Here is a 26,688-nt window from a genome sequence, read left to right on the forward strand (position 1 = left end):
TTGTGTTCTCCTACCTTCCCCTCTGGTCCTCCTTCTTCCTGACGTGTTGTGTTCTCCTACCTTCCCCTCTGGTCCTCCTTCTTCCTGACGTGTTGTGTTCTCCTACCTTCCCCTCTGGTCCTCCTTCTTCCTGACGTGTTGTGTTCTCCTACCTTCCCCTCTGGTCCTCCTTCTTCCTGACGTGTTGTGTTCTCCTACCTTCCACTCTGGTCCTCCTTCTTCCTGACGTGTTGTGTTCTCCTACCTTCCCCTCTGGTCCTCCTTCTTCCTGACGTGTTGTGTTCTCCTACCTTCCCCTCTGGTCCTCCTTCTTCCTGACGTGTTGTGTTCTCCTACCTTCCCCTCTGGTCCTCCTTCTTCCTGACGTGTTGTGTTCTCCTACCTTCCCCTCTGGTCCTCCTTCTTCCTGACGTGTTGTGTTCTCCTACCTTCCCCTCTGGTCCTCCTTCTTCCTGACGTGTTGTGTTCTCCTACCTTCCCTCTGGTCCTCCTTCTTCCTGACGTGTTGTGTTCTCCTACCTTCCCCTCTGGTCCTCCTTCTTCCTGACGTGTTGTGTTCTCCTACCTTCCCCTCTGGTCCTCCTTCTTCCTGACGTGTTGTGTTCTCCTACCTTCCCCTCTGGTCCTCCTTCTTCCTGACGTGTTGTGTTCTCCTACCTTCACCTCTGGTCCTCCTTCCTGACGTGTTGTGTTCTCCTAACTTCCCCTCTGGTCCTCCTTCTTCCTGACGTGTTGTGTTCTCCTACCTTCCCCTCTGGTCCTCCTTCTTCCTGACGTGTTGTGTTCTCCTACCTTCCCCTCTGGTCCTCCTTCTTCCTGACGTGTTGTGTTCTCCTACCTTCCCCTCTGGTCCTCCTTCTTCCTGACGTGTTGTGTTCTCCTACCTTCCCCTCTGGTCCTCCTTCTTCCTGACGTGTTGTGTTCTCCTACCTTCCCCTCTGGTCCTCCTTCTTCCTGACGTGTTGTGTTCTCCTACCTTCCCCTCTGGTCCTCCTTCTTCCTGACGTGTTGTGTTCTCCTACCTTCCCCTCTGGTCCTCCTTCTTCCTGACGTGTTGTGTTCTCCTACCTTCCCTCTGGTCCTCCTTCTTCCTGACGTGTTGTGTTCTCCTACCTTCCCCTCTGGTCCTCCTTCTTCCTGACGTGTTGTGTTCTCCTACCTTCCCCTCTGGTCCTCCTTCTTCCTGACGTGTTGTGTTCTCCTACCTTCCCCCTCTGGTCCTCCTTCTTCCTGACGTGTTGTGTTCTCCTACCTTCCCCTCTGGTCCTCCTTCTTCCTGACGTGTTGTGTTCTCCTACCTTCCCCTCTGGTCCTCCTTCTTCCTGACGTGTTGTGTTCTCCTACCTTCCCCTCTGGTCCTCCTTCTTCCTGACGTGTTGTGTTCTCCTACCTTCCCCTCTGGTCCTCCTTCTTCCTGACGTGTTGTGTTCTCCTACCTTCCCCTCTGGTCCTCCTTCTTCCTGACGTGTTGTGTTCTCCTACCTTCCCCTCTGGTCCTCCTTCTTCCTGACGTGTTGTGTTCTCCTACCTTCCCCTCTGGTCCTCCTTCTTCCTGACGTGTTGTGTTCTCCTACCTTCCCCTCTGGTCCTCCTTCTTCCTGACGTGTTGTGTTCTCCTACCTTCCACCTCTGGTCCTCCTTCTTCCTGACGTGTTGTGTTCTCCTACCTTCCACCTCTGGTCCTCCTTCTTCCTGACGTGTTGTGTTCTCCTACCTTCCACTCTGGTCCTCCTTCTTCCTGACGTGTTGTGTTCTCCTACCTTCACCTCTGGTCCTCCTTCTTCCTGACGTGTTGTGTTCTCCTACCTTCCCCTCTGGTCCTCCTTCTTCCTGACGTGTTGTGTTCTCCTTACCTTCCCCTCTGGTCCTCCTTCTTCCTGACGTGTGGTGTTCTCCTACCTTCACCTCTGCTCTTCCACAACTCCTTCCCCTTCTTTTTCCTCTTGTGTTCTCTTTCTATTTCCTCTGTTCCCCTCTCTCTTCATCTTTCCTCTTCCTCCCCAGTTATTTCTAATTCAATTAGTAGAGCACTGAGCCATTAAGACATCAACAAGGGAGGTCTGGCGTGTTTGTAAAGTTAGAAAGGAAGTTTGTGTTTGTGTGTTTCAGTACGCACATGTGCTTATGTCCTCCTTCTCTGTGTTGTGTTCTCTCTTGCATGTGTGTTCTCCTATTTGTTATTTTCTGCAATTCCGTCTCCTACGCCCCAATATCCCAGAGGCACTCCACCCATCGTCTCTTTCCAGAACTTTGCTATTCTCATTAAATGTCTGTGTAAAATGTTTGCCAGTGCTTTAATGTCAGAGCGCCTCGGGGGTGACAACAGGGCTATGTTTCCCTTCACAAGTCCTCCTCTGTTACAGTGACATTTCAATTGGCAGCTTGACATTTTTAGCTGGTCCTCCATCGGAACTGAAATGAGATGGCTTTGGACGTGTTGTGTTCTTCTCCTACCACACTGGCTCCCAGGGATGGCTTGTCTCTAGGCTAGATGGGTTCAACTCAGAATGTGTGTGGGCTTGGTGTAGTATTTAGTAGTATTTATATGGATCCCTGGGTTCCAAACAGTGTGTGTGTTCTGTGTGTGTGTGTGTGTGTGTGTGTGTGTGTGTGTGTGTGTGTGTGTGTGTGTGTGTGTGTGTGTGTGTGTGTGTGTGTGTGTGTGTGTGTGTGTGTGTGTGTGTGTGTGTGATTTCTGGTCCTTTTAGTAAGAAAAGCACTGAACACTATGGAATACAAAAACAATAAACGAATCGTGAAATAACCAAACCTGGTCCAGTACCCTGTGTGGTTCGACAAACACACACACACGGAAACAAACACCCACAAACCAACAGTGAAACCCAGGCTACCTAAGTATGATTCTCAATCAGAGAGAACTAACAACACCTGCCTCTGATTGAGAGCCATACTAGGCCTCCTTCAGAAACCAAACATAGAAAAACTAACATAGACTGCCCACCCCAACTCACGCCCTGACCATACTAAATAAAGACAAAACAAAGGAAATAAAGGTCAGAACGTGACACTGTCTCCCTCACTCACTCTATCCTCTATCTCTCCATCATCTCTCCACTCTATCCTCTATCTCTCTGTCATCTCTCTCTATCCTCTATCTCTCCATCGTCTCTCACTCTTCCTCTCTCTCCATGTCTCTCTACTCTATCCTCTCTCTCACCATTACTCACTCAGTCTTCTCTATCATCATCTCTCACAATATCCTCTCTCATCATCTCTCATTCTATCCTCTCTCTCGCTCCATCTCTCACTCACTCAGTCCTCTCTCTCTCCATCTCTCTCCTCAGTTCTCTATTGCTATCATCACCTATCACTCTATCCTCTCTCCATTTCTCCTCTCTATCCTCTTTCTCTCCATCTCTGACGTGTATCCTCTCTCTCTCCATCAACTCTCCTCCATCCTCTCTCACTCCATCACCTCTCACTCCATCTTAGGTGTCTGTGTGTATCTGTGTGTGTAAGCCTTCTACTCTGCCTCTCAAATATGATCCACATCCCCTCATCACTGTTAAGGCTGTTACATAACTCCACTGATGAGAAACACAACAGACAGAATACAAAAGTGTTATCAGAAGCATTGTAACAGTAGCATCCTTCAGATAGTTAGACTTTATTGCTTGTAATCAGCTCCAGACTGAGTGTGTGTTCTGAGAGGAAGAGGAGAGATAAGCCTTCTGCCTGACTGGCTGACTGACTGGCTGGCTGGCTGACTGACTGATTGACTGATGGCGGACTGGATGACTGACTGACTGACTGACTGGCTGACTAACTTGCTGACTAACTTCTGACTGGCTGACTGACTGACTGGCTGACTAACTTCTAACTAGCTGACCTCTAGCTGACTGGCTGACTGGATGACTGACTGACTGACTGGCTGACTAACTTGCTGACTAACTTCCTGACTGGCTGACTGGATGACTGACTGACTGACTGGCTGACTAACTGGCTGACTAACTACCTGACTGGCTGACTGACTGACTGGCTGACTAACTAGCTGACTGGCTGACTGACTGACTGACTGGCTGACTCCTAACTTCCCCTCTGCTGACTAACTAGCTGACTGGCTGACTGACTGACTGACTGGCTGACTAACTTGCTGACTAACTGGCTGACTAACTAGCTGACTGGCTGACTGGATGACTGACTCCTACTGGCTGACCCCTCTGACTGGCTGACTGACTGACTGACTGGCTGACTAACTCCTACCTTCCCTCTGGTCCTGACTGGCTGACTGACTGACTGACTGGCTGTTCTCCTACCTTCTAACTGGCTGACTAACTCCTGACTGGCTGACTGACTGGCTAACTAACTAGCTGACTGGTCTGACTGACTGACTGACTGGCTGACCTAACTGGTCTGACTAACTAGCTGACTGGTGACTGACTGGCTGACTTCCTGGCTGACTAACTAGCTGACTGGCTGACTGGATGACTGACTGACTGACTGGCTGACCTTCCACTGGCTGACTAACTAGCTGACTGGCTGACTGACTGGCTGACTAACTGGCTGACTAACTTCCTGACTGGCTGACTGGATGACTGACTGACTGACTGACTGGCTGACTAACTGGCTGACTAACTAGCTGACTGGTCTGACTGACTGACTGGCTGTGACCTTCCTCTCCCTCCTGTCTTCCCTGTTGTGACTTCCCACCTGTCACCCTGTTGTGTGTTCTCTCCTCCCCTCTGGTCCCCTGTTCCTGTGTTGTGTTCCTCTTCCCCTCTGGTCACCCTGTTGTGACGTACCTCTCCCACCTGACCCTGTCCTCCTGACGTTGGTACCTCTCCCACCTGTCACCCTGTTGTGGTACCTCTCCACCTGTCACCCTGTTGTGTGTTCCTCTCCCACCTGTCACCCTGTTGTGGTACCTCTCCCTCCTGTCTTCCTGTTGTGTGTTCTCCTCTCCCCCTGTCACCCTGTTGTGGTACCTCTCCACCTGTCACCCTGTTGTGGTACCTCTCCCACCTGTCACCCAGTTGTGGTACCTCTCCACCTGTCACCCTGTTGTGGTACCTCTCCACCTGTCACCCTGTTGTGGTACCTCTCCACCTGTCACCCTGTTGTGGTACCTCTCCCACCTGTCACCCTGTTGTGGTACCTCTCCCACCTGTCACCCTGTTGTTCCTGGTACCTCTCCACCTGTCACCCTGTTGTGGTACCTCTCCACCTGTCACCCTGTTGTGTACTCTCCACCTTCCTCTCTGGTCACCTGTCACCCTGTTGTGTTCTCTCTCCACCTGTCACCCTGTTGTGGTACCTCTCCACCTGTCACCCTGTTGTGGTACCTCTCCCACCTTCTTCCTGACGTGTTGTGTTCTCCCTGTTGTGGTACCTCTCCACCTGTCACCCTGTTGTGGTACCTCTCCCACCTGTCACCCTGTTGTGGTTCCTCTTCCACCTGTCACCCTGTTGTGTTCTCCTACCTTCCACCTGTCACCCTGTTGTGACGTACCTCTCCTTCCTGTCACCCTTCCTTGTTGTGTTCTCCTCCTTCCTCTGTCACCCTGTTGTGGTTGTGTCTCCTGTCCTTCCCCTCTTGGTCCACCTGTCTTCCTGACTGTTGTGGTACCTCCTTCCCCTCTGGTCCTCCTGTCACCCTGTTGTGTTCTCCTACCTTCCCCTCTGGTCCTCCTGTCTTCCTGACTGTTGTGGTCTCTCTCCACCTGTCACCCTGTTGTGTGTTCTCCTCCTTCCCCTGGTCCTCACTCCTGTTGTGTGTACCTCTCCACCTGTCACCCTGTTGTTGGTTCTCCTACCTTCCCCTCTGGTCCTCCTGTCACCTGACTGTTGTGGTACCTCTCCCCCTGTCCTCCTTCCTGTTGTTGTGTTCTCTCCTTCCTGTCACCCTTCCTTGTGGTTCTCTCCTCCACCTGTCACCCTGTTGTGGTACTCTCTCCACCTGTCACCCTGTTGTGGTCCCCTCTCCTCCTTCTCCATGTCACCCTGACGTGTGGTTCTCCTACCTCTCTGGTCCACCTGTCACCCTGTTGTGTTCTCCTCTCCCTCCTGTCACCCTGACGTTGTGTTCTCCTCTTCCCCCTGGTCCTCCTTCTTCCTGTTGTTGTGTTCTCCTACCTTCCCCTCTGGTCCTCCTGTCACCCTGTTGTGTTCTCCTACCTCCACCTGTCACCCTGTTGTGGTTCCTCTCCACCTGTCACCCTGTTGTGTTGTACCTCCCCTCTGGTCACCTGTCACCCTGTTGTGGTTCTCTCCTCCACCTGGTCACCCTGTTGTGGTGTTGTCTCCTACCTTCCTCTCCCTCCTGTCACCCTGTTGTGTTCTCCTCTCCCACCTGTCACCCTGTTGTGGTGTTCTCCCACCTTCACCCTGTTGTCCTCCTCTCCACCTGTCACTCCTACCTTCCCCTCTGGTCCCTCCTTCTTCCTGTCACCCTGTTGTGTTACCTCTCCCACCTGGTCACCCTGTTCCTGTGGTGTTCTCCACCTTCCCCTCTCCTCCTGTCACCCTGTTGTGTTCTCCTCTCCCACCTGTCACCCTGTTGTGGTCTCCTCCTCCCCTGTCACCCTGTTGTTGTGTTCCTCTCCTTCACCTGGTCACCCTGTTGTGGTACCTCTCCACCTGTCCCCTTCTGTTGTGGTGTTCTCTCCCACCTGTCACCCTGTTGTGTTACCTTCCCCCCTGTCCTTCTTCCCTGTTGTGGTACTCTCCCACCTCTGGTCCTCCTTCTTCCTGACGTGTACCTTCTCCCACCTTCACCCTGGTGGTCTTCCTGACGTGTCCCTCCTACCTGTCACCCAGTTGTGGTCCTCCTCCCTGTCACCCTGTTGTGTTCTCTCCACCTGTCCTCCTTCTGTTGTGGTACCTCTCCACCTGTTCACCCTGTTGTGGTACCTCCCTCTGGTCCTCCTGTCACCCTGTTGTGTTCTCCTACCTTCCCCTCTGGTCCTCCTGTCTTCCCTGTTGTGGTTCTCCCACCTGTCACCCTGTTGTGGTACCTCTCCTACCTGTCACCCTGTTGTGGTACCTCTCTGGTCCTCCTTCCTGTTGTGTTCTCCTCCCCTGTCCTCCCTGTTTGTGGTCTCCTCTCCACTCTGTCACCCTGTTGTGGTACCTCTCCACCTGTCACCCTGTTGTGGTACCTCTCCCCCTCCTTCTTCACCCTGTTGTTCTCCTACCTTCCCCTCCACCTGTCACCCTGTTGTGGTACCTCTCCCACCTGTCTTCCTGACGTGTTGTGTTCTCCTACCTGGTCCCCTCTGGTCTCCACCTGTCACCCTGTTGTGGTACCTCTCCACCTGTCACCTTCTGTTGTGTGTTCTCTCCCCTCTGGTCCCCTTCACCCTGTTGTGTGTACCTCTCCACCTGTCACCCTGTTGTGGTACCTCTCACCTTCCTCTCCACCTGTCACCCTGTTGTGTTCTCCTACCTCTCCCACCTGTCACCCTGTTGTGTGTTCCTCTTCCCACCTGTCACCCTGTTGTGGTACCTCTCCACCTGTCACCCTGTTGTTGGTGTTCTCCTACCTTCACCCTCTGGTCCTCCTGTCACCCTGTTGTGTGTACCTCTCCACCTGTCACCCTGTTGTGACGGTGTTCTCCTCTCCCACCTGTCACCCTGTTGTGGTACCTCTCCCACCTGTCACCCTGGTCCTCCTTCTTCCTGACGTGTTGTGTGCCTCTCCCACCTGTCACCCTGTTGTGGTACCTCTCCACCTGTCACCCTGTTGTGGTACCTCTCCACCTGTCACCCTGTTGTGGTATCTCTCCACCTGTCACCCTGTTGTGGTACCTCTCCCACCTGTCACCCTGTTGTGGTACCTCTCCCACCTGTCACCCTGTTGTGGTACCTCTCCCACCTGTCACCCTGTTGTGGTACCTCTCCCTCCTGTCACCCTGTTGTGGTAGCTCTCCACCTGTCACCCTGTTGTGGTACCTCTCCACCTGTCACCCTGTTGTGGTACCTCTCCCACCTGTCACCCTGTTGTGGTTGTTATTTCTCTCCACCTGTCACCCTGTTGTGGTACTCTCCTGTCACCTTCCTCTCCACCTGTCACCCTGTTGTGGTACCTCTCCCACCCAGGGATGGCTGTCACCTGTTGTGGTACCTCTCCCACCTGTCACCCTGTTGTGGTACCTCTCCACCTGTCACCCTGTTGTGGTACCTGTCACCTTCCTCTCCACCTGTCACCCTGTTGTGGTACTGGCTCCACCTGTCACCCTGTTGTGGTACCTCTCCACCTGTCACCCTGTTGTGGCCTGACAGGATCCTGGGTTCCAAACAGTTACTGTGTGTGTGTGTGTGTGTGTGTGTGTGTGTGTGTGTGTGTGTGTGTGTCTGTGTGTCCATGTGTGTGTGTGTGTGTGTGTGTGTGTGTGTGTGTTCTGTGTGTGTGACCTGTCACCCTGTTGTGGTACCTCTCCACCTGTCACCCTGTTGTGGTACCTCTCCCACACTGTCACCCTGTTGTGGTGACTCTCTCCACCTGTCACCCTGTTGTGGAGCCTCTCCACCTGTCACCCTGTTGTGGTACCTCTCCCCACCTGTCACCCTGTTGACAAAACAAAGGTACCTAAAGGTCCACCTGTGACACTGTTGTGGTGACTCTCCACCTTCCTCTCCACCTGTCACCCTGTTGTCTACCTCTCCCACCTGTCACCCTGTTGTGGTACCTCTCCCACCTGTCACTGCTGTTGTGGTACCTCTCCACCTGTCACCCTGTTGTGGTACCTCTCCCACCTGTCACCCTGTTGTGGTACCTCTCCACCTGTCACCCTGTTGTGGTACCTCTCCTGACTGTCACCCTGTTGTGGTACCTCTCCACACCTGTCACCCTGTTGTGGTACCTCTCCCACCTGTCACCCTGTTGTGGTACCTCTCCACCTGTCACCATCATCTGACTGGCCCTGTTGTGGTACCTCTCCACCTGTCACCCTGTTGTGGTACCTCTCCACCTGTCACCCTGTTGTGGTACCTCTCCACCTGTCACCCTGTTGTGGTACCTCTCCCACCTGTCACCCTGTTGTGGTACCTCTCCCACACTGTCACCCTGTTGTGGTACCTCTCCCACCTGTCACCCTGTTGTGGTACCTCTCCCACCTGTCACCCTGTTGTGGTACCTCTCCACCTGTCACCCTGTTGTGGTACCTCTCCACCTGTCACCCTGTTGTGGTACCTCTCCCACCTGTCACCCTGTGGTACCTCTCCTGACCTGTCACCTGTTGTGGCTACCTCTCCACCTGTCACCCTGTTGTGGTGACTACCTCTCCCACCTGTCACCCTGTTGTGGTATCTCTCCCACCTGTCACCCTGTTGTGGTACCTCTCCACCTGTCACCCTGTTGTGGTACCTCTCCACCTGTCACCCTGTTGTGGTACCTCTCCCACCTGTCACCCTGTTGTGGTACTCTCCACCTGTCACCCTGTTGTGGTACCTCTCCACCTGACCTGACTGACTGGCTGACTCTCACCTGTCACCCTGTTGTGGTACCTCTCCCACCTGTCACCCTGTTGTGGTACCTCTCCCACCTGTCACCCTGTTGTGGCTGACCTCTCCCACCTGTCACCCTGTTGTGGTACCTCTCCACCTGTCACCCTGTTGTGGTACCTCTGACCTGTCACCCTGTTGTGGTGACCTCTCCCACCTGTCACCCTGTTGTGGTGACCTCTCCACCTGTCACCCTGTTGTGGTACCTCTCCACCTTCCTGGCTGACTGACTGGCTAACTCCACCTGTCACCCTGTTGTGGTACCTCTCCCACCTGTCACCCTGTTGTGGTACCTCTCCCACCTGTCACCCTGTTGTGGTACCTCTCCACCTGTCACCCTGTTGTGGTACCTCTCCCACCTGTCACCCTGTTGTGACCTCTCCACCTGTCACCCTGTTGTGGTACCTCTCCCACCTGTCACCCTGTTGTGGTACCTCTCCACCTGTCACCCTGTTGTGGTACCTCTCCCACCTGTCACCCTGTTGTGGTACCTCTCCCACCTGTCACCCTGTTGTGGTACCTCTCCACCTGTCACCCTGTTGTGGTACCTCTCCACCTGTCACCCTGTTGTGGTACCTCTCCACCTGTCACCCTGTTGTGGTACATCTCCACCTGTCACCCTGTTGTGGTACCTCTCCCACCTGTCACCCTGTTGTGGTACCTCTCCCACCTGTCACCCTGTTGTGGTACCTCTCCCACCTGTCACCTGTCACCCTGTTGTGGTACCTCTCCCACCTGTCACCCTGTTGTGGTACCTCTCCACCTGTCACCCTGTTGTGGTACCTCTCCACCTGTCACCCTGTTGTGGTACCTCTCCCACCTGTCACCCTGTTGTGGTTCCTCTCCACCTGTCACCCTGTTGTGGTACCTCTCCACCTGTCACCCTGTTGTGGTACCTCTCCCACCTGTCACCCTGTTGTGGTTCCTCTCCACCTGTCACCCTGTTGTGGTACCTCTCCCACCTGTCACCATGTTGTGGTACCTCTCTGCATGACACCCCTCCATTTTAAGCCCACTAAGATGGAGGTCAGAGGACACAGGACGCACAGGCAGCTTTAGCTCTATAATATCCTTTAGCTTATAGCTGCAAAGTGTTCTGTACTGTGTAACCACTAAACCATAACACCTATTAAACTCAGCAAATAAAGAAACATCCTCTCACTGTCAACTGTGTTTATTTTCAGCAAACTTAACATGTGTAAATATTTGTATGAACATAACAAGATTCAACAACTGAGACATAAACTGAACAAGTTCCACACACATGTGACTAACAGAAATGGAATAATGTGTCCCTGAACAAAGGGGGGGTCAAAATCAAAAGTAACAGTCAGTGTCTGGTGTGGCCACCAGCTGCATTAAGTACAGCAGTGCATCTCCTTCTCATGGACTGAACCAGATTTGCCAGTTCCTGCTGTGAGATGTTACCCCACTCTTCAACCAAGGCAACTGCAAGTTCCCAGACATTTCTGGGGGGGAATGTCCGTAGACCTCACCCTCCGATCCAACAGGTCCCAGACGTGCTCAATGGGATTGAAATCCGGACTCTTCGCTGGCCATGGCAGAACACTGACATTCCTGTCTTGCAGGAAATCACGCACAGAACGAGCAGTATGGCTGGTGGCATTGTCATGCTGGAGGGTCATGTCAGGATGAGCCTGCAGGAAGGGTACCACATGAGGGAGGAGGATGTCTTCACTGTAATACATAGCGCGGAGATTGCCTGCAATGACAACAAGCTCAGTACGATGATGCTGTGACACACCGCCCCAGACCATGACGGACCCTCCATCTCCAAATCGATCCTGCTCCAGAGTACAGGCCTCGGTGTAACCCTTATTTCTTCCACGATAATCCTGAATCCGATCATCACCCCTGGTGAGACAAACCCGCTACTCGTCAGTGAAGAGCACTTTTTTCCAGTCCTGTCTGGTCCAGCGACGGTGGGTTTGTGCCCATAGGCGACGTTGTTGCCGGTGATGTCTGGTGGGGACCTGCCTTACAACAGGCCTACAAGCCCTTAGACCAGCCTCTCTCAGCCTATTGCGGACAGTCTGAGCACTGATGGAGGGATTGTGCGTTCCTGGTGTAACTCAGGTAGTTGTTGTTGCCATCCTGTACCTGTCCCGCAGGTGTGATGTTCAGATGTACCGATCCTGTGCTGTTGTATGTACCCTCTCTTTTTCTCGCCCTCCTGGTTTTTGACCCTTGCCTGTCCTGACCCTGAGCCTGCCTGCCTTCCTGAGCCTGCCTTGCCTGTCCTGACCCTGAGCCTGCCTGCTGTCCTGACCTTGAGCCTACCTTGCCTGTCCTGACCCTGAGCCTGCCTTGCCTGTCCTGACCCTGAGCCTGCCTTGCCTGTCCTGACCCTGAGCCTGCCTTGCCTGTCCTGACCCTGAGCCTGCCTTGCCTGTCTTGACCCTGAGCCTGACCCTGAATCTGCCTTCCCTGAGCCTGACCCTGAGCCTGCCTCTGACCCTGAGCCTGACCCTGAGCCTGACCCTGACCCTGAGCCTGACCCTGAGCCTGAGTCTGACCCTGACACTGACCCTGAGCCTGCCTGCCGTCCTGTACCTTTGCTTCTGCTTTTGTAATAAACATTGTTACTTGGACACGGTCTGCTTCTGGGTCTTACCTTATCCTGATAGTGAGAGCTTGTTGACAACCTAGCTATCAGAATGGACAGCATGCAACACTATGATGAAGACTACAGATTAAAAACTGGATGTGATGGTGCACATCGTGCTATACATGACATCCCTGTTGTAGTGACAATGTCTCCCAAATGGCACCCTATTACCGATTTAGTTCACTGTATAGGAAAGAGGCTGCCATTTGGGACGCACATAATACTTCCTAAATTCTGGGTTGTGGTGACGTTGTATTAGATCGCTGTGCAGTTTAAAACGTCTCGGGCTAAAGGCTGTAGATTGGTCACAACACAACAATGTATTACCACTGGTATAGCTCACTGAACTAAAGCTGATTGTCTGATATCCATACATCCAGCTGTATTCCCATCAGAATGCAGTGTGTCCAGGGCTGTGATCAGCAGCACATGAACATGGGCCTCTGAATGAGTTGCATTGTACAGTAGATTGGCTGTCTCTGGTGTTAGACTTGGCAGGCCTTGCTGCCACTGCATTAATGTATTCCACCCCAGGCTCTTTGCATGGTCCACACACACACACACACACACACACACACACACACACACGGAAAGATAAAGCACCATTGCCATTCTGTGAAAGTGGTTTAGGTTGCAGGGCACAAACAGTTTTAACATGCTGAGAATGAGTAGCTAACAGATGTCTGACTCTTAGTAAACCACAACATCCTGCAGGCATCACTTACAGAGACCACTTTCTATCCCTATTTCTCTCTCTCTCTCTCTCTCTGTCCTTCTCTCTCGACCTCTCCCTCCGACTCTCTCTCTCTGTCCTCTCTCTCTCTCTACCTCTCTCTCTCTCTGTCCTCTCTCTCTCTCTCTCTACCTCTCTCTCTCTCTGTCTTCTCTCTCTGTCCTCTCTCTCTCTACCTCTCTCTCTCTCTGTCCTTCTCTCTCTACCTCTCCCTCTCTCTCTCTCTCTGTCTTTCTCTCTCCTTCTCTCTCTCCACCACTCCCTCTGACTCTCTCTCTCTGTCCTTCTCTCTCTACCACTCCCTCTGACTCTCTCTCTCTGTCCTTCTCTCTGACCTCTCTCTCTCCACTCCCTCTGACTCTCTCTCTCTGTCCTTCTCTCTCTACCACTCCCTCTGACTCTCTCTCTCTGTCCTTCTCTCTCTACCACTCCCTCTGACTCTCTCTCTCTGTCCTTCTCTCTCTACCTCTCTCTCTACCACTCCCTCTGCCTCTCTCTCTGTCCTTCTCTCTCCACTCCCTGACTCTCTCTGTCCTTCTCTCTCTCTCCTCTCCACCACTCTCTGACTCTCTCTCTGTCCTTCTCCCTCTACCTCTACCTCTGACTCTCTCTCTCTGTCTCTGTCCTCTCTCTCTACCTCTCTCTACCTCTCTCTGTCTTTCTCTGTCTCTCTCCCTCTCTCTGTCTCCTTCTCTCTCTACCTCTCCCTCTGACTCTCTCTCTCTCTCTCTCTCTCTCTCTCTCTACCTCTTTCTACCTCTCTCTCTGTCCTTCTCTCTCTACCTCTCTCTACCTCTACCTTTGACTCTCTCTCTGTTCCCTCTCTCTGTCCCCTCTCTCTCTTTCCCCTCTCTCTCTGTCCTTCTATCTCTACCTCTGACTCTCTCCCTTTGACTCTCTCTCTGTCTGTCCGTCCTCTCTCTCTCTCTCTCTCTCTCTCTCTCTCTCTCTCTCTCTCTCTCTCTCTCTCTCTCTCTCTCTCTCTCTCTATACCTCTACCATTACCTCTGACGCTCTCGCTTTCTCTCTCTCTCGCTTTCTCTCTCTCTCACTTTCTCTCTCTCTCTCCCTCTGTTAGAGCCGATTTGGACATATTTGTATAAAATTTCCCAGGCAGGCTCAGGGTCAGGACAGGCAAGGCAGGCTCAGGGTCAGGACAGGCAAGGCAGGCTCAGGGTCAGGACAGGCAAGGCAGGCTCAGGGTGAGGACAGGCAAGCAGGCTCAGGGTCAGGACAGGCAAGGCAGGCTCAGGGTCAGGACAGGCAAGGTAGGCTCAGGGTCAGGACGGCAGCCAGGGTCAGGACAGGCAAGGCAATATTTTATGTACGGAGCTTCATGTATATTTGTGTAAATATAGTAAATATTAATGTACATGATGAAATATTAGGTGTGGACTGTATGCGTACCAAACAACCCTGCTTCAGGCTTGGGCAGTGGCTATGGTAAAGAGGAAAGGAAGCCACTACATCCTCTCTCTGTCCTTCTCTCTACCTCTCCCTCTGACTCGCTATCTACCTCTCCCTCTCCCTCTGACTCGCTCTCTGTCCTTCCTTCCTTCCTTCCTTCCTTCCTTCCTTCCTTCCTTCCTTCCTTCCTTCCTTCCTTCCTCCTTCCTTCCTTCCTCCTTCCTTCCTTCCTTCCTTCCTTCCAACCTTCCTTCCTTCTCTCTCTCTCTCTCTCAGTGGCCCCCAAAAGAGGAAAGGAAGCTCACTTCTCACTGTCCCCCTCTCCTCTCTCTCTCTCTCTCACTGCCCCCCTCTCTCTCTCTCTCTCTCACTGTCCCCCCTCTCTCTCTCTCTCTCTCTCTCCTGTCCCCCCCTCTCTCTCTGTCTCTCTCTCTCACTGTCCCCCCCTCTCTCTGTCTCTCTCTCTCTCACTGTCCCCCCTCTCTCTCTGTCTCTCTCTCTCTCACTGTCCCCCCTCTCTCTCTCTCTCTCTCTCTCTCACTGTCCCCCTCTCTCTCTGTCTCTCTCTCTCTCACTGTCCCCCCTCTCTCTCTCTCTCTCTCTCTCTCTGTCCCCCCTCTCTCTCTGTCTCTCTCTCTCTCTGTCCCCCCCCCTCTCTGTCTCTCTCTCTCTCTCACTGTCCCCCCTCTCTCTCTGTCTCTCTCTCTCTCACTGTCCCCCCTCCTCTCTCTCTCTCTCTCTCTCTCTGTCTCTCTCTGTCCCCCTCTCTCTCTCTCTCTCTCTCACTGTCCCCCCTCTCTCTGTCTCTCTCTCTCTCTCTCTCACTGTCCCCCCCTCTGTCCCCCTCTCTCTCTCACTCTGTCTCTCTCTCTCTCACTGTCCCCCTCTCTCTCTCTCTGTCTCTCTCTCTCTCACTGTCCCCCTCTCTCTGTCTCTGTCTCTCTCACTGTCCCCCTCTCTCTCTGTCTCCCTCTCTCACTGTCCCCCTCTCTGTCTGTCTCTCTCTCTCTCACTGTCCCCCTCTCTCTCTGTCTCTCTCTCTCTCTGCCCCCCTCTCTCTCTCTCTCTCTCTCTCGCTGTCCCCCCTCTCACTCTGTCTGTGTCTTTCTACCTCTACCTCAATTCAATTCAAGGGGCTTTATTGGCATGGGAAACATATGTTAACATTGCCGAAGCAAGTGAAATGGATAAACAAAGTCAAATAAAAGTGAATAGTAAATATTATACTCACACCAGTTCCAAAAGAATAGAGACATTTCAAATGACATGTTATGTCTATATACAGTGTTGTAACGATGTGCAAATAGTTCAAGTACAAAAGCGAAAATAACTCAACAACATAAAATTGTATTTACAATGTTGTTTGTTCTTCACTGGTTGCCATTTTCTTGTGGCAACAGGTTACACATCTTAATGCTGTGATTGCACACTGTGGTATTTCACCCAGTGGATATGGGAGTTAATCAAAAATGAGTTGTGGGTCTGTGTAATCTGAGGGAAGTAGTCGAAGTGGGAAGTTTAGATACATTTAGGTTAGAGTCATTAAAACTTGTTTTTCAACCACCCCACACATTTCTTGTTAACAAACTATAGTTTTGGCAAGTCGGTTAGGACATCTACTTTGTGCATGATGCAAGGAATTTTTTTCAATTTTTTTTACAGACAGATTATTTCACTAATAATTCACTGTATTCCAGTGGGTCAGAAGTTTACATACACTAAGTTGACTGTGCCTTTAAACAGCTTGGAAAATTCCATAAAATGATGTCATGGCTTTAGAAGCTTCTGATAGGCTAATTGACACCATTTGAGTCCATTGGAGGTGTGCCTGTCGATATATTTCAAAGCCTATCTTCAAACTCAGTGCCTCTTTGCTTGACATCATGGGAAAATCAAAAGACATCAGCCAAGACCTCAGAAAAAAATAGTTGACCTCCACAAGTCTGGTTCATTCTTGGGAGCATTTTCCAAATGCCTGAAGGTACCACGTTCATCTGTACAAACAATAGTACGCAAGTATAAACACCATGGGACCACGCAGCCGTCATACCACTCAGGAAGGAGACACGTTCTGTCTCCTAGAGATGAATGTACTTTGTTGCAAAAAGTGCAAATCAATCCCAGAACAACAGCAAAGGTCATTGTGAAGATGCTGGAGGAAACAGGTACAAAAGTAGCTATATCCACAGTAAAATGAGTCCTATATCAACATAACCCAGCAAGGAAGAAGCTCCTATTCCAAAATCGCCATAAAAAGCCAGACTACAGTTTGCAACTGCATATGAGGACAAAGATCGTACTTTTGGAGAAATGTCCTCTGGTCTGATGAAACAAAAATAGAACTGTTTGGCCATAATGGCCATCGCTATGTTTGGAGGAAAAAGGGGGAGTCTTGCAAGCCGAAGAACACTATCCCCACCGTGAAGCACAGGGGTGGCAGCATCATGTTGTGGGGGTGCTTTGCTGCAAGAGGGACTGGTGCACTTCACATAATAGATGGCATCATAAGGGAGGGAAATTATGTGGATATATTGAAGCAACATCTCAAGACATCAGTCAGGAATGTAAAGCTTGGTTGCAAATGGGTCTTCCAAATGGACAATGACCCCAAGCATACTTCCAAAGTTGTGGAAAAATGGCTTAATAAGGACAACAAAGTCAAGGTATTGGAGAGGCCATCACAAACCCTGACCTCAATCCTATAGAAAATGTGTGGGCAGAACTGAAAAAGTGTGTGCGAGCAAGGAGGCCTACAAACCTGACTCAGTTACACCAGCTCTGTCAGGAGGAATGGGCCAAAATTCACCCAACTTATTATGGGAAGTTTGTGCAATCCTACCCGAAACGTTTGACCCAAGTTAAACAATTTAAATGCAATGCTACCAAATACTAATTGAGTGTATGTAAACGTCTGATCCACTGGGAATGTGATGAAAGAAATAAAAGCTGAAATAAATCATTCTCTTGTCTATTTTTCTGACATTTCGCATTCTTAAAATAAAGTGTTGATCCTAACTGACCTAAGGCAGTGATTGTTTACTAGAATTAAATGTCAGGAATTGTGAAAAACTGAGTTTAAAGGTATTTGGCTAAGGTGTATGTAAACTTCCGACTTCAACTGTATGTGTATCAAATATGGTCATACATTTGGCAGGAGGTTAGGAAATGCATCTCATTTTCCACCTCATTTTGTGGGCAGTGTGCACATATCCTGTCAACTCTCACCTACGGCGACCTTTCTCAATAACAAGGCTATGCTCAATGAGTCTGTACATAGTCAAAGCTTTCCTTAATTTTGGGTCAGTCACAGTGGTCAGGTATTCGGCCAAATATCATTCTAGTTTGCTTTGAATTTTTGTTAATTCTTTCCAATAGTCAAGTAATTATCTGTTTGTTTTCTCATGATTTGGTTGGGTGTAATTGTATTGCTGTCCAGGGGATCTGTGGGGTGTGTTTGTGTTTGTGAATAGAGCCCCTTACCAGCTTGCTTACGGGACTCTTCTCCAGTTTCATCTCTCTGTAGGTGATGGCTTTGTTATGGAAGGTTTAGGAAACGCTTCCTTTTAGGTTGTTGTCGAATTTAACGTCTCTTTTCTGGATTTTGATCATTAGCGGGTATCGGACTAATTCTGCTCTGCATATATTATTTGCTGTTTTACATTGTACACGGAGGGTATTTTTGCAGAATGCTGCATGCAGAGTCTTAATTTGGTGTTTGTCCTATTTTGTGAATTCTTGGTTGGTGAGCAGACCCCAAACTTCACAACCATAAAGGGCAATGGGTTCTGTAACTGATTCAATTATTTTTTTCAAATGTTATGTTCCTTTTGATGGCATAGAAGGCGCCATCTTGCCTTGTTTCTCAGATCGTTCACAGCTTTGTGGAAGTTACCTGTGGCGCTGATGTTTAGGCTGAGGTATGTATCGTTTTTTGTGTGGTCTAGGGCAACGGTGTCTAGATGGAATTTGTATTTGTGGTCCTGGGGACTGGACCTTTTTTGGAACACCATTATTTTGTTTTACTGAGATTCACTGTCAGGGCCCAGGTCTGACAGAATCTGTGCATAAGATCTAGGTGCTGCTGTAGGCCCTACTTGGTTGGGGACAGAAGCACCAGATCATCAGCAAACAGTAGACATTTGACATCAGATTCTAGTAGGGTGAGGCCTGGTGCTGCAGACTGTTCTAGTGCCCTTGCCAATTTGTTTATATATATGTTGAAGAGTGTGGGGCTTAAGCTGCACCCCTGTCTCACCCCACAGGCCTGTGGAAAGAAATCTGTGTTTTTGCCCATTTTAACCAAACACGTGTTGCTTGTGCATATAGACTTTATAATGTCACATGTTTTTCCCCCAACACCACTTTCCATCAATTTATATAGCAGACCGTCATGATAAATTGAGTCAAAAGCTTTTTTGAAGTCAACAAAGCATGAGAAGACTTTGCCCTTGTTTTCGTTAGTTTGTTTGTCAATTATGGTGTGCAGGGTGAATGCGTGGTCTGTCGTACGGTAATATGGTAAAAAGCCAATTTGACATTTGCTCAGTACATTGTTTTCACTGAGGAAATGTACAAGTCTGCTGTTAATGATAATGCAGAGGATTGTCCCAAGGTTGCTGTTGACGCATATCCCACGGTAGTTATTGGGGTCAAATTTGTCTCCGCTTTTGTTGATTGGGGTGATCAGTCCTTGGTTTCAAATATTGGGGAAGATGCCAGAGATGAGGATGATGTTAAAGAGTTTATTTTATCATTTCATGTAGGATACCATCAACATCAAAGGTCTTTTTTAGTTGGAGGGTTTGTATTTTGTCCTGTAGTTCATTCAATGTAATTGGAGAATCCAGTGGGTTCTGGAAGTCTTTAATAGCTTATTCTAAGATTTGTAATTGATCAGGTATGTGTTTTTGCTGTTTGTTATTTCTTATAGGAACAAAAAGATAAAGAAAAACTAGAGAAGTGGATTATCCATACATCTCCGTTTTGGATAGATAACTCTTTGTGTTGTTGTTGGTTTAGTGTGTTCCAATTTTTCCAGAAGTGGTTAGAGTCTATGGATTCTTCAATTACATTGATCTGATGACTGACCAGCTGTTCCTTCTTTTTCTGTAGTGTATTTCTGTATTGTTTTAGTGATTCACCATAGTGAAGGCGTAGACTTTTCCATTTCTTTCTTAGGTTTTAGCATTCTTCAACAAACCATTTGTAATTGTTGTTCATTTTCTTAGGTTTGTCTGCTTGACATTAGGGAAGCTGAAAGTTCAAATATACTGTTTAGGCTTTCTACTGCCAAGTTTACAACATCACTTTTACAGTGAAATGTTTTGTCCAGGAAGATGTTTGAAATGGATTGAATTTGTTGTTGCCTAATTGTTTTTGGTAATTTTTTACACTACTTTCCTTCCATCTATAGCATTTCTTAATATTGTGCAGGTCCCTTGGCTTCGATGCCTCATTATTTACTATTGCTCTGTCCAGGTAGACTGTGATCTTTCTGTGATCTGATAGGGGTGTTAGTGGGCTGACTGTGAACACTCTGAGAGACTCTGGGTTGAGGTCAGTGATAAAGTAATCTACAGTACTACTGCCAAGAGATGAGCCGTAGGTCTCTCTTTCTATGCTTCCCCGCCTCTCCCTTACACTCTTTCTCTCCTTTTCATCTGTTGATACTGTGGGTACTGCAAAGATGCTCCCATAATTGTACAATTGAATTAAAATTATATAATAATTCATAGCTCTCTCCCCTCTACCCTTCCTTCCCTCTGCTTCAAAGATACTCTGAGACAATACCTTACTGTCTGAATGAGAATAAACAATCTGAGACAATACCTTACTGTCTGAATGAGAATAAACAATCTGAGACAATACCTTACTGTCTGAATGAGAATAAACAATCTGAGACAATACCTTACTGTCTGAATGAGAATAAACAATCTGAGACAATACCTTACTGTCTGAATGAGAATAAACAATCTGAGACAATACCTTACTGTCTGAATGAGAATAAACAATCTGAGACAATACCTTACTGTCTGAATGAGAATAAACAATCTGAGACAATACCTTACTGTCTGAATGAGAATAAACAATCTGAGACAATACCTTACTGTCTGAATGAGAATAAACAATCTGAGACAATACCTTACTGTCTGAATGAGAATAAACAATCGCTCTGATGTGAGCACATTATATAAATGGGAAAAGCGTATATGCACTCATATCAGCCATTTCGGATCATGGGTTAACCCAGCAGTTCATGAGTTAACTCCACAGTTGCTTTGGTGCAGTGTTGTGGCAGGCTTATATCATGATACTGGGATGTGACCTGTAGACGGATTGGAAAGGCACTCAGAGATCTTGCCTGGGGGAAAGAGCACTCTTGGGCCTTGCTGTATATGGATGGATTTAAAATGAGATTCTGTAGAACAAATGGGAATTGAGAATGTGTCAGTGAGTCATATGTACAGTAAATGCTCTCTCTCTCTCACACACACGCACACATATACACACACACGGTTCCTTGACTCCTATGTGTGTCCCTCTCTTTGTAGGATGGTGGAGTACTCGTTGGACCTGCAGAACATCAACCTCTCAGCCATTAGGACAGTCAGGGTCCTCAGACCCCTCAAAGCCATCAACAGAGTACCCAGTGAGTTCTGTCTCGCGGTCTCTCTTTCTCTCTCTCTCTCTCTCTCTCTCTCTCTCTCTCTCTCTCGCTCCCTCTCGCTCCCTCTCGCTTTCTGCCTCTCTTAGTCTGTCTCTTTCTGTCTGTCTCTCACTCTCTCTCTGTCTTGTTTATCTCTGTTTGTCTATCTATCTGTCTGTCTGTCTGTCTGTCTGTCTGTCTGTCTGTCTGTCTGTCTGTCTGTCTGTCTGTCTGTCTGTCTGTCTGTCTGTCTGTCTGTCTGTCTGTCTGTCTGTCTGTCAGTGTCTGTCTGTCTGTCCATCCGTTTGTTTGCATGTGATGTCTACACTGAGTATACAAAACATTAGGAACGTCCACTCTTTCCATGACATAGACTGACCAGGTGAATCCAGGTGAAAGCTATGATCCCTTATTGTTCAATCAGCTTCAATCAGTATAGATGAAAGGGAGGAGACGGGTTAAATAAGGATCTTGGCCTTGAGACAATTGAGACATGGATTGTGTATGTGTGCCATTCAGAGAGTGAATGGGCAAGACGAAAGATTTAAGTGCATTTGAACAGGATATGGTAGTAGGTGCCAGGCTCACTGGTTTGATTGTGTCAATAACTGCAACGCTGCTGGGTTTTTCACGTTCAACAGTTTCCCGTGTATCAAGAATGGTCCACCATCCAAAGGACATCCAGCCAACTTGACACAACTGTGGGAAGCATTGGAGTCAACATGGGCCAGCATCCCTGTGGAACACTTTCGACATCTTGTAGAGTCCATGCCCCAACGAATTGAGCCTGTTCTGAGGGCAAAACCTGGGGGGCAACTCAATATTAGGAAGGTGTTCTTAATGTTTTCTCCATTCAATCAGTACAGTCATTGTATATGTCCTTTGACTTTGCTGTGATCCTCTACTCTGTTCTGACTGCATAACCCCAGGACAGTGCTGTTTGATCTGAGCAGCCCAGCTCCTATCAGATGCCCTCTACTACAACAGAGTCCCTTACAGATTTACATATCCTCCTGTAATGTAGATCACTGTTCTCTCTCTGACCCAATCCCATCCCTCTCAAATACAACTCTGTTCTCAGACAAAATTGTAAACACCTATTGATTTTCCCCTTACCTCAGACAGCTTCTAATCATCGTAAGCACCAATTAGCCCGATCAAGCGAGGTTCAGCTAATCTCTCCACTCACTTCCAGTCAGTGAAAGTGATAGCATTTATCCGCTAATGCTAACAGTGGCTAACAGTGAATAACACACAGATAGTGGTATCAGTCAGACTCAGGTAGCATTTCCTGATCTCCTCTTTACTAGAGCTAACTGGCTAATAGTGGCTAACACTGATATGCATGCTGTAAGCTGTAAGTGAGACAGTGTACTGAAACACAGTCAAACAGGACATGTTCCAAACAGCTGTAATCCTTATTCTTGCATCCTTTACTTGTTTCCTTTCCTTTCCCCCAGAGCTAACAGCCTAATGGGCTAAGCTAATGGCAAAGAAACACAGATCATTGCTAACACTAATGGACTAGTGGTGTGGAAACCGAGAGACACAGAGAGGTGTGCTGGAGTCATCTGTCTGCAGGTACATTAAGTGAGTGCAGGTGTTCTATGGCGGGTAGAGAAACCAGTATTTATAAACACATAAAACACACACACACACACACCTCCAACTCGCCTCTCTCTGTGATGAGAATTAGTGAAGACATTACTCTCTCGTCTGGTCCATTACACACACGCAGATTAATCCTAGCACTAATTACCTGGGAAAACAGTTTTCCTTGAGTGCTGACGATAATTCCCATTCTAATTCCCATTCCCATTCTGAAGCGCTGAAGACTCTGCTCCCTTATCAATGTTTCAGTGGGTGTTGCCACCGGGGTAACTCATTAAATATGAATGGTAATTGAATTAGTGCATGTCATTGCCTCGCTCCGCCAGCTGATAGGAAGTTGTAGGGAGGGGTGATACTGATAGTGATGTCATGTTTGGGGAACTGATATAGGCAGACTGGTGACTGGTGCACATGTGTAAACAAACGCACTAATACACATGCTGGGACACACACACACATTACACATACATGCTGTGTGTGTGTGTGTGTGTGTGTGTGTGTGTGTGTGTACTGTATATATATATATATATATATATATATATATATATATATATATTTAAACAGTATATATATATATAAAAAGTATATATATATATACAGTATACTGTATGTGTGTGTGAGCGCTCACTGTGTAGTATATACATATGGTTGCACCCAGGGGAATGGATAACTGATGGGTATGTCCACACCTCCCTGCATTAGGCCAGATAGGGGTGAGATACAATAGACATAAAGCAATTGCTTGACATGAGGTCATTTTGACCAAGTTAATATACACATCGGCTGAGATTGACCCCCGTGAGACCCAATTTGTACCCTTCCTAGAAGATGCATAATAGTGTAGTCTCTCTCTCTCGCGCTCTCTCTCTCTCTCTCTCTCTCTCTCTCTCTCTCTCTCTCTCTCCACTCTCTCCTCTTTCTCTCTCTCTCTCTCTCTCTCTCCTCTCTCTCTCTCTCTCTCTCTCTCTCTCTCTCTCTCTCTCTCTCTCCTCTCTCTCTCTCTCTCTCCTTCCTTTTCTCCATTTCTGGGCTATAACATCCTGTATGTAGCCAGTAACACCCTTTATGTAGCCAATAACACCCTGTATGTAGCCAGTAACACCCTTTATGTAGCCAGTAACACCCTTTATGTAGCCAATAACACCCTGTATGTAGCCAGTAACACCCTTTATGTAGCCAGTAACACCCTGTATGTAGCCAGTAACACCCTGTATGTAGCCAGTAACACCATGTATGTAGCCAGTAACACCCTGCATGTAGCCAATAACACCCTGTATGTAGCCAGTAACACCCTGTATGTAGCCAGTAACACCCTTTATGTAGCCAGTAACACCCTGTATGTAGCCAGTAACACCCTTTATGTAGCCAGTAACACCCTTTATGTAGCCAGTTTCACCCTGTATGTAGCCAGTAACACCCTTTATGTAGCCAGTTTCACCCTGTATGTAGCCAGTAACACCCTTTATGTAGCCAGTTTCACCCTGTATGTAGCCAGTAACACCCTTTATGTAGCCAGTAACACCCTTTATGTAGCCAGTTTCACCCTGTATGTAGCCAGTAACACCCTTTATGTAGCCAGTTTCACCCTGTATGTAGCCAGTAACACCCTTTATGTAGCCAGTAACACCCTTTATGTAGCCAGTAACACCCTGTATGTAGCCAGTAACATCCTTTATGTAGCCAGTAGCACCCTTTATGTAGCCAGTAACACCCTGTATGTAGCCAGTAACACCCTGTATGTAGCCAGTAACACCCTTTATGTAGCCAGTAACACCCTTTATGTAGCCAGTTTCACCCTGTATGTAGCCAGTAACACCCTGTATGTCGCCAGTAACACCCTGTATGTAGCCAGTAACACCATGTATGTAGCCAGTATAACCCTGTATGTAGCCAGTAACACCCTGTATGTAGCCAGTATAACCCTGTATGTAGTCAGTATAACCCTGTATGTAGTCAGTAACACCATGTATGTCGTCAGTTTAACCCTGTATGTAGTCAGTATAACCCTGTATGTAGCCAGTAACACCATGTATGTAGCCAGTTTAACCCTGTATGTAGTCAGTATAACCCTGTATGTAGTCAGTAACACCATGTATGTAGTCAGTTTAACCCTGTATGTAGTCAGTATAACCCTGTATGTAGCCAGTAACACCCTTTATGTAGCCAGTTTCACCCTGTGTGTAGCCAGTAACACCCTTTATGTAGCCAGTTTCACCCTGTATGTAGCCAGTAACACCATTTATGTAGCCAGTTTCACCCTGTATGTAGCCAGTAACACCCTTTATGTAGCCAGTTTCATCCTGTATGTAGCCAGTAACACCCTTTATGTAGCCAGTAACACCCTTTATGTAGCCAGTAACACCCTGTATGTAGCCAGTAACATCCTTTATGTAGCCAGTAACACCCTTTATGTAGCCAGTAACACCCTGTATGTAGCCAGTAACACCCTGTATGTAGCCAGTAACACCCTGCATGTAGCCAGTAACACCCTTTATGTAGCCAGTTTCACCCTGCATGTAGCCAGTAACACCCTGTATGTAGCCAGTAACACCATGTATGTAGCCAGTATAACCCTGTATGTAGCCAGTAACACCCTGTATGTCATCAGTTTAACCCTGTATGTAGTCAGTATAACCCTGTATGTAGCCAGTAACACCGTGTATGTAGCCAGTTTAACCCTGTATGTAGCCAGTAATACCATGTATGTAGCCAGTTTGCCCCATTCAAAGCCCACGTTGAAGTGGTGTTATTGAGGACGTGTAGTAATGAGTAGGATTATGTGTTTTTACATGCAAAAGTTAATGCTTTTGATAGACTTACATTACTTCCTCTATAGGTAGACATATATTAGTTCCTCTATAGGTAGACATACATTAGTTCCTCTATAGGTAGACATACAGTAGTGCCTCTATAAGTAGACATACATTAGTTCCTCTATAGGTAGACATACATTAGTTCCTCTATAGGTAGACATATATTAGTTCCTCTATAGGTAGACATACATGAGTTCCTCTATAGGTAGACATATATTAGGTCCTCTATAGGTAGACATACATTAGTTCCTCTATAGGTAGACATACAGTAGTTCCTCTATAGGTAGACATATATTAGTTTCTCTATAGGTATACATACAGTAGGTCCTCTATAGGTATACATACAGTAGTTCCTCTATAGGTAGACATACATTAGTTCCTCTATAGGTAGACATCTATTAGTTCCTCTATAGGTAGACATCATTAGTTCCTCTATAGGTAGACATACATTAGTTCCTCTATAGGTAGACATACATTAGTTCCTCTATAGGTAGACATACATTAGTTCCTCTATAGGTATGTATCTGCCTCTCCCTCTTTCTTCCTCTTCCTCTCCCTCTTTCTTCCTCTTCCTCTCCCCCTCTTTTTCTCTCTCACCGACCTCACTGTTGTACCTGGGTTGTATTAACCACATGTGGTGTCTCTTCTCATGACACACAGCGTGACAAACACGTGCGTGCACACACACACACACATACACACACACACACACACACACACACACACACACACACACACACACACACACACACACACACACACCTGTCAGTGAATCTCTCTGAGTGGTGCTTCAGTGGTTTCTGGTGTCAGTCCTACAGAGAACATTGCCAGTCGCCACTACTCTTCCATCAGCTGTCTTTATGTCATCATCACAGGACATATCTGCCCCATCTGCTCATGTACTAATCATGTTTCATTATGTAATCAACGTGGGTCAGGTCCAACGGTAGCCTCTCGTGTGTCATAATGCCATCACTTGGGGATATGGAATATGTGACTGGTCCACCATCCACCTATATGGACAGAAACATGTCTATGCTACTTTTGGAAAGCCTGAATGTCCTGTGTTCTGTGTCCATATGTTTTGTGTCTGTCTGTGTGTTTTAGATACAGTATGTGTGTCCTGCTGTTTCTACTCAGCAATATTCTCATTTTATATGAGTGTTTGTGTGTATAATAATGCATGTGTCTGTTTATAATAATGCATGTGTGTGTGTGTTTGTGTATAATAATGCATGTGTGTGTGTGTGTGTGTTTGTGTATAATAATGCATGTGTGTGTGTGTTTGTGTATCATAATGCATGTGTGTGTGTGTTTGTGTATTATAATGCATGTGTGTGTGTTGTGTGTTTGTGTATTATAATGCATGTGTGTGTGTGTGTTGTTT

The 26,688-nt window shown here is 48.1% G+C and overlaps 1 protein-coding gene across 1 annotated transcript in view; it reads left to right on the forward strand.

Moving 5' to 3' along the window:
• LOC115125466 (voltage-dependent T-type calcium channel subunit alpha-1I-like) overlaps nt 1–26,688 on the forward strand; it is a gene marked incomplete at its 5' end in the record, with an annotated part of 168,195 nt that overhangs the window by 14,762 nt on the left and 126,745 nt on the right. Inside the window, 1 exon segment of the mRNA XM_065010953.1 lies at nt 20,783–20,880. Coding sequence (XP_064867025.1) covers nt 20,783–20,880 — 98 coding nt within the window.

Source organism: Oncorhynchus nerka, linkage group LG26, assembly GCF_034236695.1.
Source record: "Oncorhynchus nerka isolate Pitt River linkage group LG26, Oner_Uvic_2.0, whole genome shotgun sequence".
NCBI classification, from domain to species: domain Eukaryota; kingdom Metazoa; phylum Chordata; class Actinopteri; order Salmoniformes; family Salmonidae; genus Oncorhynchus; species Oncorhynchus nerka.